Here is a 16490-nt window from a genome sequence, read left to right on the forward strand (position 1 = left end):
CCTCACTAAGGTATTGAAGATTTCTATGCACACCCCTCCTAAAATTGTTCTGTGCCTCAGGTGTTAACATGCCTTGTTAGGGTTATAAGCCTGTTTGGGCTATCCTAAAATTCGCTAAGTTCAGTAAAAATCATGCTTTAATAGTATAAGCTGCTAAACATGAAAACAAAAATAGACACGAGACAGCTGAATAGTACCCTATAGCCATTTTAAGGTGTATAATAGCCGGTTGTGTATAAACTAAAACTGAAATGTCATTGAAATAGTCACAGGATGTGGTTAACTTACATTTTCTCAATACCATGTCAATTAACTCTATGATGCTATAAATCGTTATTGATGTTGTGTTGTGGCATTACGTTGGAGGGGATGATAGTCTGCCAGCTCTATTTTCAGACAGGGGATGGTCTCCCAATGAAACTGTTGAATTTATCTGGACAATAGGACACCGGACTGTGCATGGTACACGCCCGCAATGAAGCAACTGTGACTGGATATTAACTGTACTACTGCAATGATTGCAGGAATCTAACATGGGGGGAGGGGTTGGGAGAATCCCAGAGCCTATCCAACTGTGCCATAAAACGAAATAAAAAACAGAAGTGGTATGCTTGTGTTATCTTTTTTATTTGTTTCTCTGGATAAGTGTCTGCTATAGTGGCCCCGCAAGCTGTACCAGAAGGTGCAGCGGAAGTGGGTGGCCCATGTGGGCCGTGCTGGCCTGACGGCCTCCCGATGCGCCGCCCACTGTTTGGGCCAGGCTGATCGTCTCCCAAAGGTGCGCCTGCACCGCCCCTGGCTGCTCTTTGGGCGGTGTCGCCTTTCTTGTGCTGTGCAGGCGCCTCCGTGGCGGGCGTGGCTCCGGCGCCGACTACAGGGACAGCGGGGCTTCGGACAGCCGCGGCCACTGCTCTCAAGACGCGTCCAGCAGGCATCGGCGTCTGGGAGGTCCTTGCGTCCATCTAGGCTCTGACCGAGGGTCCTCTGCTGCCTTTGCGCCGTTGTGCTTGCTTGCTGCTCTTCGGGAAGGCTGTCGGTCACTTCCGGTGGTGTTGGTGGGACCACCGTGGTCCAGAGGCCACATGCAGAAACCAGACGGAGAGCAGGTCAGTGTGACTTTGGAACGCAGCACTCCTGGTGGTGGTGTTCTTGGGCTGGGCAGATCGTACCTTTCACAGAACACCTGAAACTCATGTATTGTACCGCGTAGTCCATGTACTCTAGCACATTTCTCTCCAGAGTGCTAGGAAGGAAAAAAAAGATTATGCACACGCTCAGATTTGTGTGCCCAAGGCAGCTGGAGGAAGCTCCGAGTGGGATCCATCCACTTGAGAATCTGTGAGTCTGGGCTGAAGTTGGGGCTGCCTTGACACCCAGTTCTGTGCTGTTGGTTCCATGTTTGTATTTCTGTGTAGCTCCGAGCAGTGTAGAGATGGGAAACTAGCCCAGCCTAAGGCGGTCATGGGCTCAGTTCAAATTTCCATTTGAAGTCAAGCTATACGTGTGCTTTTATTTTATAATTTTTTGTTTATTCGTTTGAGGGGAGGAGAGAGGTGGTTTGGGGTGGGGAGGAGATTCCAATGATTTGAGTCACTCCGCAAATACCCACCACGTCTGGCTGAAATTGGGAGCTGGGCATCCGTGCGGGTGTCCCAGCTGGGTGACAGAGACCTAACTGCCTCTCAGACTGCACTCAGGCACACACTGGAATCAGGAGCGCAGCTGCGAATTGAACTCATGCACCGTGCTTGGTGACTTGACCCCTAGACCAAACACTGACTGTATACAGGCGTTTTTCAAAACCAGATTACCAATAGTTCCTGACTATTCCCTGCGTTTTCAAATTCTTAGGCCTCTTGTCACTGACAGCCAACAGATTGGATCTTTCAGAGCCTTTAATTCTGAAGTAACCTTATAATTCACCGTCCAGCTTCATAAATCCCTTTACCGGGTTCCCATGATTTAGCCTAAGGATGAAGGAAAATAAACTAAAGGCTCTGCCGTAATGAGCATGCGTGTTTCTTGGCTTTGGATTGCATATTTGGTACCTAGCACAGGAGACCAGTGTGTGTAAATATTGCTTGAATTAATGAAAGATTTGTATTAGCAGCTGGAGCCAGAACTGAGATTGTAACCCAGGTGTTCCACTATGGGTTCTTTGACCTTAACCAACACCCAGCCTATTCCTATTCCTTCCCAGGAGATAGTTAGGAATGATCAGTTCCCATCTAAGTTTCTGGTAATGATGTTTGTGGTGGAGTCTTGGGCATTTTGCATCCCGGCAGCAAGCTGTCTGCATTGGACCTGTGTGAAGTAGGATGGGAAATGTTGTTTCTTTCTTTTTTTTTTTTTTACATTTATTTATTTATTTATTTCCCACATTTTATTATTATTGCTATCATTTTACGATACAGTTCCATATTCCCTTATCCCCTCCCCAATTCCCTTCCCCCCCAGTTCCTTTATATCATTACTAACATATAGTTCTTCATACTCAGTCATATGTTCATCATTGCGGGCATGGACAATGGCAAAGAGTCCAGAATCCTATTGTCAAAATAATATAATATAAACAGTTTCATTAAGTCCATCTTTGTCTGGAAACAGAGATTCATACCACACTGCATCCTCACATCTGGTTGTTAGTCTCCATTACATAACTACTGTACATTCCCTTAAATGAAAAGTTATGATACAAAATCAACAATAGAAAGAAAAATAGAAATTTACAATGCCATGAAGTTAAATGACATGTTAACTAGATATGACAGTCTCCATTACACAACTACTATACCTTCCCTTAAATGAAGGGCCACAAAACAAAATCAACTTCCGGGAGAAAAAAGAAATTAACAACACCGAGAAGTTAAACAACATGCTATTAAATGTCTAATGTGTAGCTGAAGAAGTGAAAATCAAGAACCTTCTTGAAGAAAATGATGCCACTGTATGAGCTACGAGTCATTGAATGATTTGATCAGAAGAGAGTGTTTTGAAGAGATGAAACCAACAGAAAACAACAAAACCCATGTGATATAGTTTCCGCTGATCTTTGTTGGAGTGTGTCTCCTCCCGACAATTAACAGATGGGTTTTGTTTTTTAATCCAGTCTACTAATCTATGATGTTTGATTGAGCTTAAGCAATTTACATTTAGAGTTAAATATACATAGGTGGTACTTTGGTCCTGTAATTTTAGGAATGGGTTGTTCATTGATTTAGTCTTCTGTTGTCATTTTACTGGGATGTTCTTCCCATTTGCCTTTGGTTTTGGTAGGTGCTATTCCTCTTCTCTGTCAAGAGAACATCTTGAAGTATCATTTGTAGAGCAGGTTTGGAAGAGGCAAATTATTTTAGCTTTTCTTTACTCTGGAAGAATTTTATTTCATTTTCAAAGATGAAAGAAAGCTTTGCGGGGTATGTTGTCCTAGGCTGACAATTTTTTTCTTTTAGAATCTGGAATATGTCACTCCATTCTCTTCTGTAGAGTTTCCTGTGAGAGGTCTCCTGTGAGCTTAATTGGCCTTCCTTTATATGTCAATTGATGCTTTTCACGTGCACATTTAAGGATCTTTTCCTTATGTTCAATTGAAGAGAGCTTGATAATCATATGTCTTGGTGAAGATCGCTTTTGATCAAGCCTGTTGGGAGTTCTGTGTCCCTCCTGGATCTTGTTTCCCAATTCTTTCTCCAGATTAGGGAAATGTTCCTCGATTATTTCATTAAATACATTTGCAAACTCAGCTTCTCTTTCTGCACCTTCCAGGACTCCCATAACTCTTATATTTGGCCTCTTAAGAGTGTCTTTCAATTCTTGAATACTTTTTTTGGCCTGATCCAGCTCTGCTTCCAGCTTTTTGTTTGCTTCCCCCTGGTGACAGGAGATATCTGCCAATTCTGAGATTTTTCCTTCTGCTTGCTTTATTCTATTTTCGAGACTCTACACTGTACTTGTAATTTTCTCTACTGTGTTCTTAATTTCTGATATTCCAGTCTTGATTTGCTTTACTGCTTCCTTAAATTCTTTGAACTCTTGCATGAGCTTCTCATTTTTTACCAGAATCTTTAAAATGAGTCTTATGGATTCTGTGTCCCCCATTTTCTCAATGTCTTCCTCAGTTAACTCTGAGGTTGGCATAGGGTTTTGCTCCTTTGCAGGGGAGTTTTCAGTAATATTCATTGTGCCTTTGTCTCTTCTTTTGCTCTTGATCATTGTACTTCTGGTTAGCAGAGTCTTCTTCTTGGGGCAGGTTTCTAAGCTGTGTCACCCACAGGTCTACAATGCGATTTTACTTATTGCAGTTGGTACACAACTTTTTGCTTGCAGCCACTTGTGCCACAACCTCCAGCGAGTTCCAGGTCTGGCTTCTTATGTCAGATATCCACCGTGGTCTCCATAGCCCAGCTCTTGGCTCACCACTCTCCATCTCCTGTGATACCGTGCTGAGGCTGCACTGTTGTCTCTGCAACCTTTCTCCCTCTTTCGGTTGGAGTGGGTTCCAGGATTAAAGAGACACCAGGTGTCCTATCTAGTTAGGTTGTTGGTGGCGCTGATCTTGTCGGAACTTGTTGGTCGCTAGGTCTGGGTGCCACACGGACCTGTTTTGACCGGTAAGATGCCACAGTCGGTATTATTTTCCCGCGGGACCTCAGTGAGTTCTCGCGAGCTCAGCACATGTGCAGTTCACTCTTGCCCCCTGCAGTCCCAAAGCTTTTGCCACAGTGCGCAAAATGGCGCCCGACGTGCTACTACAGCAGTTCTTGATTTGCTGGCTGTCAGATCCAAGGGTTACCCAGACCTGCCCCAGATGGAACCCATAGAATGCCCCGTTGTTGCAGTCCACCGAGTCAGAAATGAACTCACTCCCCGCTCAGAGCATGCTCAGTCCTTTCCCTTGCCCTTTCCTCCTTAGGCAAAATGGCAAACAATTCAGCTCTAGGGGGCTGACTGGGCTGTGAAATCTTCGCTGTTCTCGCACTGCCCACCTGGGATCTGCTGCTCTGTCTCTGCTCCTGGTCAAGTCAAATGGACTAGCAGGACTAACAGTTCCCCGTCTGGGTTCACCTCCCAAGCTCCCAGTCAAAGTCCCTTCCCACCTGGTTGCTGGTGGAGTTCCGGCTGCTGGTGGAGTTTAGATCGCCGTGCTGGAATATCATTCACTGCAACACCACGCTGCTGTGCCCGCTGCTTTCCTGTGTCTGTCAGTCTCCAGGTACCCCTCTGCTGTTGTTCTGTCCTTTTGTATTTCCTGAAATATGTCCTCTCTGCTTCATTCTGGTTAAATGCTTCTCTGTCCGTTTAAACGTGTCCTTACCCTATTCCGCCATCTTGATTCTCCTGAAATGTTGTTTCTGCTGGGGCTTTCACTGTATCCCCCCACGGGTGACTGTTCTCTTCCAGAGCAGGGAGCACAGGGTGAGACAATGCCAAGAGAATGCTTCGGAATCCTGCAGGGAAGGGGGAGTTGTGGAGGAGTGTGGTGGGTAGAGCCATGGGTTAGTGGGGTCTGATGGAGAGTGTGTGACTCCAGCTCTGCAGCCTGACCTTGGGCTTTTCACTGTCATTTCTTGGAAACTTGTTGCAGGGGACAGTCTCCCTCCAGGAAGTGTGCTCCAGCATTGCTTCTTGTCTTCCATGCTATGCCATGCAGTATCATCTAAGCACACACTGGAATCCAATGCCTAAGCCTTTTGCTGGATTGTCCCCTGTTGACCCTTCCTGGCATAATTCTTGGTTATTGATGTCCCAAAGAGGTCACTTGTTTGATTTGGAAGGTAAGAGACAGCCACAGCAGCTTCATCTTTGAGACTATGCAGGTAGGCAGAGCACACCAGGGCTTGGAGTGGCTTGCACGTGGCGTTGCCTATCTGGGTAGCCTGCCTTATAGGCTGAAAGCAAGATCTACAGTAACCCCAGAACCTGCCAGATTTTCTTCCTCTTTTCTTTTTTTGATCGATTTTATTTATTTTTATTATAAGTCAGATTTACAGAGAAGGAGAGACAGAAAGATCTTCTGTTTGCTGATTCACTCACTGAGTTGCCTCTACTGGGGGGGCTGAGCTGATCTGAAACGAGGAGCCAGGAGCTTCTTCTAGATCTCCCATGTGGAAGCAAAGTTCCAATACTTTGGACCACCCTCTACTGCTTTTCTAGACCACAAGTAGGGAGCTGGATGGGAAGTAGAGCAGCCGGGACACGAACCGGCGCCTTTATGGGATCCTGGTGCATGCAAGGTTTGAACTTCAGCCACTAGGTTACTGTGTAGGGCTTGATCGCCTTCCTCTTATGTGTGTCCTGAGCCCGGTGCCTGCAGGTTTGTTGCACAGGGTGCTGGCTTCTCTAGTAGGTGACTCATAGCACCAGGGTTGAGCTGATGAGAAGCAGATGTGGGTTCCAGTTGGCTTTCTGGTTCCTATGATCTCCTGGGCTCTGTTTTGGCTGTTCCTTGTTTACATTGGCTTCCTTCTCTCTGCTTTTGGAACTGAGTGACAGTGAATTTGGGCTCAGTGTAAGACACCCACTCCCATCTGACCCACAGTGCTTATGCTTGTTTGTTCCAACCTTGACCTAATACAGTTCTTGAAGGGCTGTGGTCCGGCGCGTGACTGACAGTACAGTTGTTTATCTATTTGGCAAGAAGAAAGAACCTAGAATTTTAACTTATCCTTGTCTTGACCTCATTTTAACTGCCCATTTTGGTGTGGATTTTCAATGTAAGTAAATGTAGTTGTAAATAGAATTGCTATCAATAAATGGCTGTGGCTGTAAGTGGATATAATACTAAAAAATAAATACGTATTGATAAATTGGAAGGTCTATGCTCTTTTTTTCATGATTGTTTCTCCCTAACCCTGAAGCATTAGGACACCTTGTGCCTGAAAGTGGGGAATTCTAAAGAATTCTAGAAGGATGGAATAGTCAGTCCTGTGTACTATGAGGCCCTTCACTCTTCAGGAGCATCTATGCTAACTGGGAACCACATATGCACCATAGTCAGGGCCAGGGACACCCTGGGTATCTTTTCAGATGAAGTATTGCACAGAGGCTCTGGGAAGTCCCAGATGTTTCTGGAGCTAGGGGGATGGGAGGGATGAAGTCAGCCCTCCTGTAGCCATCTGCCTGGGGTGTGCCCCAGAGCCCTCCCTGTCCATCAGCATGAACTCATCCATGTGGTTGGTGTATGCTTTCAGCTGTTCTGTGTTAAAACTTTGTCCTGAGACTTACGGTGCTATGGTCTGTAGGAACGCCCGGGGTGATGCCTCCGAGGAAAACAGCTGAGACGGAAGACTGTGAGCAGTGAATATCCATGGAGTAACAAGACAGAATGGGGCCCAGAGGGCTGTGTGCTCATGGTGACATTGCAGAATCCTGGGAAGCGGCATTCAAGTCTTTTCTGTGCCTGTAGCAATTTTGCTTGAAAAGTTTTATCACCCCACCATCTCTAAGCAAGCTCAAGAGGAGTGAGAAAGCATTGTGAAGCCACTCAAGAAATCAGCTAAGCCTCATGGTATTGAGCTGATTTCTTTGAGTGGATTTGGCTCCTATGTAAAAGCTGGGGTAACATAATGTAACTCCTGCACTTGTGGACAGAAAAGGTATGGAAGCAGTAAATGAGCCTGGAGTCTGTTGTTTTTCTGAGCAGTTAGAGCGGCCCTTCCAAGTGTTGCCTTGTGGTGCTCCTCTCAATGGGGAGACCACAGATTTGTTTGCATCTAATCTGCATACACTTGATTACTTTGGTGTTTCAGAACTCCACCTTCCCTTCTTTCCCTGCTTAAATCTGTTAAGGTATTCTAATCCATAAATCACATCTGGGGAGACAAGAGAGCAAATTAAAACTGAAACAACAGTATGAATGCCATCCGTTGTCCTAGCAATTCTTTCTTTCTTTCTCCCTTTTTCTTCCTTCCTTCCTTTCCTTTCCTTTCTTTTCTTTTCTTTTCTCTTCTCTTCTTTTCTTTTCTTTTCTTTTCTTTTCTTTTCTTTTCTTTTCTTTTCTTTTCTTTTCTTTTCTCTCTTCCTTTCTCTCTTTCTCTCTCTCTCTTCAGGCTCAGGACTGCATTGGGTTACTTCTCAGAAATTTAGTTGAACCAGTTGGGAGAGTTCTGTTTCTGCTTATCCATCCCATCTGAGCTGTCTATTACCATGACCCTTATCTCTATAATTTTAAGTCTTATTTATTTATTTTAAGGTGGGTGTTTGGTATCCAAGTTCTGTATGGCTGGGGGTGGGGGATGTTATGTGCATGTGACTGTCAGCTGTTACTGGTAGTGGGATTTAACTTGCCCCCACCGAAATGGATGGCCACATGGCTACTGTGACCCAGTTCTGTACTGAGACAATGAAAGGGAAGTTGTATTTGTTCATTTTTCTTTTTAGACATGAATGGAAAAAGTCGTGTAAAAAGATGATGTGACTTGAAATTTCACAATGTCCTTTTATAAGTTCTTTTGAGGAAATAAGGTTTTCCCCTGTTTCTAAAGTTGAAAAATATACTGGTTTAGCCTCATGCCTGAGAACGAAAGCAGGAGAACAAGAAAGAAATGAAACCAAGTCTTAAACTCTAGACTGGAAAGAAATCTTGACTTTTTAAAAGAATTTAGAACAAATGAAATCCGCAAGTGGCGTGTGTGATGTTAGGTGCGAGCTGATCTGAACCATGGAAGTCCACTTCCCAGCATCCCTTGTCTTGAGATGATAGCATTTCGTGGTGTTAGTCGGGCTTAGGCCTCACTTTCCTGCAAAGAAAGATGCAGTAAATGTGGGGTCACACCAGTCGTGTTATTTAAATTCCCGTAGGCTCATGTTACAGGTACCAAGAGCGGAAGTAAATGTATTCACTGAGTGGGTCTGTAGCCGACTCAAGTAACAGCAGGTTGGATAAAATAATGGGGTTGCCAAATAGTCCTGAAAGGGCTTCGATTTAAAAAACAAGCCAACGGGAGTGGGTATTGTGGCACAGCGGGTTAAGCTGGAGCTCTAGATACCCACATTCCATGTCAGAGTGCCAGTTCACCTCCGGCCTCTCTAGTTTCTGATCCAGTCCCATGCTGGGAAGCAAGGGGAGATGCTAACCCTGGAGGTGACCTAGCTGCAGTCCTGCTTCCTGGCTTTACAACAGCGCTGACTGCTGCAGCCATTTGGAGAGTAAACCAGCAAGCGGAAGAACTCTTTGTCTTTCTGCGTTTCCCACGTTTTTTGCTGAAGTATGAACCACATATGCAAAGCTGTGCATGTTTAATATATACAAGCTGATGAGTTTACAGTAAGTGACTGCCACACCAACCATCAATGCCGTCATGTCTGAACATTTGTCACTTCCCAAATTTACTCCAGCCTTCTTTTTCTCATCGCTTGATTTGTTTGGGTGCCTGCAGTGGGAGTGATATGGAGAGCTGTCAGGTTCTCATGGTTTGATCAGGACATCAAGGACTGTTGGAGGGGGTGGGGCAGATAGGACGTGCTTGTTCGTCCGTCCTTCCTTCCTTCCTTTCTCCTTTTCTTCTTTTCTTCTTTCTTTGTCATTTAAATCATCAAAACTGATGAAAGTGGTAATGGGGGGGGGGTATCGCTGCACATCTGGAGAGTGATCTGGGAAGCCCAGAGGCAGCTGTGCGGCCCTGTACTAAATTATTACCTGCTGAGCGCCACGTGAGGTCTGGCTATGGTGGCACCTTGTGGGCTGTGAAATATTGGCCTTCTGTGGCCTGCGTGGAGTAGAACAACTGCTTTCTTCCTCAGAAACAACGCATATATTTTTTTCAGGTTCCCACATTTTTTGGGAGGGAGTTTCGAGTGGTTGGGAATAAGGTAGAAAATTAAACTTTGCACTCAAAGGAAAAAATTCAGTCAGTGGCTTGGAGAGTCAGAACTGAAGAACTGGCTTTGAATGGATTCATAGGATGTATAGAAAAGGAGGAGAGAGGAAAAAAATAGCTTGAGTTTTGCTATAATTTATTTTGTTTTCTTGATTTGTTTGGGAAACATTCAATGGTGAGAGGGTTTACAGTTTGCCCGTGTGACTAACGGCTGCTCATGAGGGAAGCTGAACTGGAGAACTATTGTGGCGTGGATGGTGTGTGTGTGTGTGAGAGAGAGACAGAGAGAGAGAGAGAGAGAACAGAGAGGGTGCCCTTGGTCATTAGGACACATGGGATTGTCTGTGGTTGGAGGTGGCAGGTGGGTTTAATTTACTTACCCTGTGACCAAAGGCGGAAGTTGCCAGTTGAGGATGGCCCACAGCTCAGGGAGGAGACAGCCCTGGCTCTTCTAGAGCTCTAGGGCTGTGAGGAGGTACCTCATCAAAATGGGCTCAGGTAAAGTGTTGCAAGTCTTGCCCTTCCTTGCCCATAGGGCTTTTCCCTCCCCCAGAGTAATAGGGCCCGGGCTAGGAGGAGGCACGGTGGGGAGGTGAACCTTGGTGCTGAAGGCTTTGCCTTATGGAAGGGCAAACACAAACACTCTGGGGTTAATAGAAGGTGGTGCCCTGATTCTCAAGGCAGCCCAGGCCTCTTGATGCTTGGAGCTGCCCTGGAGCCTCCCTGGGTGGCAGGGGCAGCTGTGGAGATGAGCCCTTTGGAGGCAGGCCCTTGGCTGTCATGGTCATGGCTGGCGGTCAGCACAGTGACCCCTATGGGGGCTGCTCTGCTGTCCGCTCAGGTTGCCTCAGGTGATTGTCACAGGGGTGTGTGTGTGTGTGTGTGTGTGTGTGTGTGTGTGCGTGCGTGCGCGCGCGCGCACGCCCAAGCTTGGGGAGTAGGAGTGGTGTGGGGAGCCGCCCTGTGGTGTGCCTCCTTTTGCTGTCCATGGAGACTGCCTGTTGCCCTGTGGTTCCTCACTGATTTCTCACTATGCAGGCTTCAGCTTCCTGTCTTCTTTTTGTGTGCTTTTTTTTTTTTTTAAAAAAAAGATTCATTTTATTTTTATTGGAAAGGCAGATTTACAGAGAAGGAAGCACAGAGGGAGGTCTTCCATCTGCTGGTTCATTCCCCAAATGAGTGCAATGGTCAGAGATGAACCAAACTGCAGCCAGATCTCATGTGGGTGCCAGGTCCAGTGGACTTGGTCCATCTTCCACTGCTTTCCCAGGCCACAAGCAGGGAGCTGAATGGGAAGTAGAGCAGCCAGGATACAATGGGGCCCCTGTGGGATCCAGGCACTGCAGGCAGAGGAGTAACCAGTTGAGTCAAAGCTCTGGCCTTTAGCTTCCTTTCTAAACCCAGCTAGGATGGTGGTCAACAAGGAAAGGGGAGGTTTGGGGGCTGATTTTGTTGGGTGGCTGATGTGGTTGCTTAAAGTTCCCCTCTCTGTAGCTAGGTCATTTTCACAGCTACAACAAAGGCAGAAGAAGCAAGGCAGGAGAAGGCACGATGAGGTTGTGGCCCTTGGGGCAGGTGCTGTTGGGTTGGATTGCGCTGAGTGTCAGGATTCGTTACAATGTGATCGAGAATCATCAGACAGGTTTCTGGCCTAGGTCTTTGCTGGCAATCTGGCAGCAGCATCTGGAATAGGCGGGGCAGTCCTTCCAGCTGCTGCGTCAGTCTGGGCTGTGGCATCAGCCGTATCTGGGTCATGGAGGCATGCCCTTGTCCAAACACGTTCCAGTGTTCAATGTTCTCACTGACCTGGTCCCTGGCTTAGAATCCAGGAGCTTCGGAGGTGACTGCTTCAACCCCAGAACGTGTTGCTGCTGGGAAAGGAAGGATCTTTTCTAAAGAAATGGTTTCTTTCCGTTTCTGTTTCTCTTCCTTCTGAATTCTGTCTTATCAGCGAATGCGAAGTAGGGTAGAGGGGATGGCCTGCTCGAGGGCAGGCCTGGGCCAGGGTTTAAGCTGAAAGTCTCTGGGAGAAACTTGCCCACAAACCCTGCTTACATCTTGATCTACTCTGCAATACTAGCCATGTGTCTCTGGGGGATACTAACCGAGTAACCCAGGGGGCTGTTGAGCAGTCTGGGGTGAGCGTTAAGGGGTGCCAAAGTTGTGTTTTCCTGGGTTGTCTTGCTCAAGTCAACTTTCTAGATTGTCTTAGAAAAATCATACCAGAGACAGGAATAGAGAGGAGGTGGGGGGCGGCTGGGGTCCCAGGGAAGTAAAACAGCTAAAGAAGGAAGCACCCTTTCCTGAATGAAGAAGTACATAGCTTACTGCTGCGTGTTTGTCAGGTTTGTTGTTCCCTCCACATGTGAAGTTCCCCTTGTTTTTGCATCAGATATATTTCCCATGAACTTTCTGAGGATCCCTGTATACATGGATTTCACCTTCCCTCACGGTAATCTTTTTTTTAAGATTTATTTATTGTAATCGGAAAGGTAGATATACAGAGAGGAGCAGAGACAGAAAGAAAGATCTTCCATCTGTTGATTCACTCCACAAGTGGCTGCATTGGCTGGAGTTGAGCTGAGCTGACCTGAGGCCAGGAGCTAGGAGCCTCTTCTGGGTCTCCCGTGCAGGTGCAGGGTCCCAAGGCTTTGGTCTATCCTCCACTGCTTTCTCAGGCCACAAGCAGGGAGCTGGATGGGAAGTGGAGCTGCTGGGATTGGAACCGGTGCTCCTAGGCAATCCCTGCACATGCAAAGCGAGGGCTTTAGCCACTAGGCTACCACGCCGGGCCCTGTAGTAACCTTTTAATTCCATTCCCTCAGCTTTTCAATTTGGTAATCTGCTTCCAAAAGGAAGACTAGTACAGGAGGCAACAGGATCTTACAGCGACTGCTCAGAGTTCTGATCGCCTCTGTGAGCCTGGCAGACTGGATGGGCAGGCTGACATGCCAGTGTTTCACCCTGCCATGGCCTCTCTCATTATTCCAGTGCCACCTAGAGATTAAGAAATGTGCCTAAGGCCGCCTCACTAGGAGCAGCTACTTACTTGGGTGTTTGCCTCCTGGAAGAGACAAGTGTGATGTTTACTTATTTATTTGGGTGAATTTGCAGTGTGTACTCTTGCACCTGTACTTGGAATAACTAATGAATAGTAAGTCTAACAAATACTGTGAATATTAATGACTGTAATAGTGAGTGATGAATAGTAATGAGCACTCGTGACTGATGAGTAAGATTTTCCCACTTCGCGAGGGGCTTGTCAAGGCCTATGAATTGTGTCTCAGCTGCAGCTTTCCTTGCTGCTTGCCTAGGTTCTCCGGCTCCATCCAGTCTCTGGGAGTGGAGTGAGTCTCAGCACATTTCTTTCCTAAACTTCCCAGCAGCCACAGGCCAAGGTTCAGCATCAGGGAGCCTGTCACTCACTTTGGATGAGGAGTGCTGAAGACACTTCCTCTCCCAGCACTGCCAGGCAGGCAGAGCTGTAGGTTGAAGACCTTAGCTTCGGCACCAGACTTTCCTGATTTACAGGCCTGACTGCCTTAGCTGTTGGCTCTGGAATGGGATCTAGAAGTGTCAGCCATCACTCAGCGTTTCTGAGCTACTGCCCTTCCCTGGCTGCAGTGAGGGAGAGAGTAGGTCCCATCCCAGACAGCGGTTGTGTGGATCCCGGGCTGTCACAGGTGAAACTTGTCATGGCCTTGGCCGTGAATGCTCCAGGTGTTGCGTGGATGTTGGCCTTGCAGGTGGGCTCACCTGACTGTGTCCTTCTCCTGCTTTTCTCTCTCCCCCAGGATGGTTCTCTGGGCAACATCGACGACCTGGCGCAGCAGTATGCGGATTATTATAACACCTGCTTCTCTGACGTGTGCGAGAGGATGGAGGAGCTGCGCAAACGGCGGGTTTCCCAGGATCTGGATGTGGTGAGTGGGTCGTGTTGGGAACACACAGCCCTGGGCTTTCTGCCAGGCCTCAGTGAACCTGCAGCTTTTGTGTGCTCATTGTGAACAGAACTCGGGCCCCTCAAGGACCACCCCAAGTTGTCTGTAGGTATCTTAGCAATGAATGTTGACTGGGACACCACAATTAAATCTTTGCACTCCCCTAAAAACTAGATTTTTTTTTTAATTGGAAAGGTGGATATACAAAGAGGAAGATCTTCCGTCCACTGATTCATTTCCCAAGTGAATGCAACGGCTGATACTATGCCAATCCGAAGCCAGGAGCCTCTTCCGGGTCTCCCACATGGGTGCAGGTTCCCAAAGCTTTGGGCCGTCCTCGACTGCTTTCCCGGGCCACAGGCAGGAGCTGGATGGAAAGTGGGGCTGCTGGGATTAGAACCAGTGCCCAAATGGATCCTGGGCGTGCAAGGTGAGGACCTTAACCACTTGCGCCACCGTGCCGGACCCTAAAAACTAGATTTTTATAAACTGCAAACCAGTGCGTACTCCATGTTCACTGATGGTAAGCTCCAAAGCATGTTTAGTTGGTTCCTTTCACCGAGCCAACCCTTCCTTTTCTCGTCAGTCCTCTTAACCCCCAGCCAAAAAAAAAGAAAACAGAAACAAAAAGCAAAACTACCCAAAAGCAAAAGCAACAAGAAAACACCCATAATCTTTCACATAGCAATAACCACCTTGCTTTTTTTTGATATTTATTTTTACTGGAAAGGCAGATTTATAGAGAGCAGGAGACAAAGAAAGATCTACAGTCCACTGGTTCACTCCCTAAATGGCCATGGTGGCCGGAGTTAAGAGGTTCCAGGACTTGGCCATCCTCTGCTGCTTTCCTGGGCCACAAGCAGGGAGCTGCATGGTAACTGGAGCAGCCAGAACAGGAACCGGCAGCTGTATAGGATCCCAATGCATGCAGTGCGAGGATTCAGCCACTGACCCATTGAGCTGGACCCTCCTCTCTGTGCTTTCTGGACGTCGTAAGTCAACAATGTGCTCACTACTTTTTTTATTTAGCATTTTACGATGCTTCCTCTGTGACATTGAGATCTCCTTGGGGTCACTCTTCCTTGGCTTCATTCTCTCACTCCCGGGCGCCCAGATTCCTTTGGCTGTAAACCTTTATGTGCAAAAGGGCGGAGCGCTTGAAGGTGGATGTGGCGAACAGTGCATAGGTGCTTCCTGTGTGACCCATGCAAGTGCTGGGAGTTCCATGTTGTGCATTTTCCTCTCTACTTGCTTACAGAAGCTGCTGCAGCCATCATCGTCTGGAATCCATTGAGCGCCCTGCTTTTCACATTGCTCTGTCTCCCTGTGTTGACCCCAGGAGCTCCATAAGCGAAGAGAATGTGGGAGGGAAGGTCCCCTTCCCCCCTCCACCATGTGTCCTCACCCAGACCAGCTCCTTTTGTACTGTGCATGTTCAGGTTTTGAATACCTTCTGCCTTTTTAGACTTATTTGAAATCACTGCTTCAATGAAATCCTCATTTATCTGCTTAAAAAAGTTTCTATAATTCAGCTTAGGGTGGAAAAAATAACAACCTTTCACCACTAACAGTTAGTTAACCAGTTTAGAACTAGTTAATAATAGAGTGATTAATAAGTCTTTTAAAAATATTTATTTTAAAAGGCAGAGTTAGAGAGAGAGAGAGAGAGAGATCTTCCATCTGCTAGCTCACTCCACAAATGGCTACAATGGCCTAGGCTGGGCCAGGCAGAAGCCAGGTGCGAGGAATTTCTGGTTGTCTCCCATGTAAGACCATCTTCTACCCATGTAGGGCTATCTTCTGTTGATTTACTCACGTGCATTAGCAGGGAGCTGGATTGAAAGTAGAGCAGCAGGACTCCAACCAGGCATCCATGAGGGATGCCAGCTTTGTAGGCTGCAGCTGAATTTGTTAGGCCCCAACCCCTGTATTTCTAAAGCTTTATTTATTTATCTTAAAGTCAGGGTTACTTACACATGCAACACAGAAGGAGAGAGACAAAGGGCAGTAGTGCATGCGCGCACGAGCAGGACAGATCTTCCAGCCTCTGGTTCACTTCCCACATGGCGGGAGCCTGGAATTCTATCCAGGTTTCCCACATGGCAAGCATTGACCCAAGCACTTGAGAATCTTCTACTGCCTTCCCAGGCACATTGGTCAGGAGCTATATAGGAGGTGAAGCAGCTTTGACTCATGGGCCCTCAAACGCTGTGCCAGCACTTGAAAGTGTCAGCTTACCCCGATGTTCCACAGCACCCACACTATTGAGAATTCATTTTATATTATACCACAATAATTTTATGTTATTATATAAGAATATTATATTCTGTCATTTTATAGAATTTGATTTCTTTCTTGAACTCAATGTTCTGGGTCTGGAGTGACTATGTAGGACAATTGTCAGATTGTTCATTTTTGTTCAAGGTAGTGGTCCATAGGCATGTCAGCTAGTTTAATATGGAAGTATCTGTTGGGGCAGGAAGCCATTGTCCCTAGAGCGAGACACGTTGGACAACAGATAGGTTATGTTTTCTGTGACTGCCCCCTGGCATATGTGCATAGCGGGGTTATTTCCTTCTTTTTCTTTTAAAGGTTTGTTTCTTTTTATTGGAAAGGCAGATTTACAGAGAAAAGGAGAGACATAAAGATTTTCCATCTGCTAGCTCACTGTCCAAGTCACCACAATGGCTGGAGCTGAACTGATCTGAAGCCAGGAGGTTTTTCTGGGTCT

The 16490-nt window shown here is 46.7% G+C and overlaps 1 protein-coding gene across 1 annotated transcript in view; it reads left to right on the forward strand.

The window, feature by feature from the left end:
* SASH1 (SAM and SH3 domain containing 1) overlaps positions 1-16490 on the forward strand; it is a 174636-nt gene that overhangs the window by 33477 nt on the left and 124669 nt on the right. The window contains exon 2 of the mRNA XM_040965460.1: positions 13613-13741. Coding sequence (XP_040821394.1) covers positions 13613-13741 — 129 coding nt within the window. The remainder of the gene's footprint in view (positions 1-13612; positions 13742-16490) is intronic.

This window comes from Ochotona curzoniae, unplaced genomic scaffold (assembly GCF_017591425.1).
Source record: "Ochotona curzoniae isolate NIBS_2020 unplaced genomic scaffold, NIBS_Ocur_1.0 scaffold_3890, whole genome shotgun sequence".
Classification (NCBI taxonomy): Eukaryota; Metazoa; Chordata; class Mammalia; order Lagomorpha; family Ochotonidae; genus Ochotona; species Ochotona curzoniae.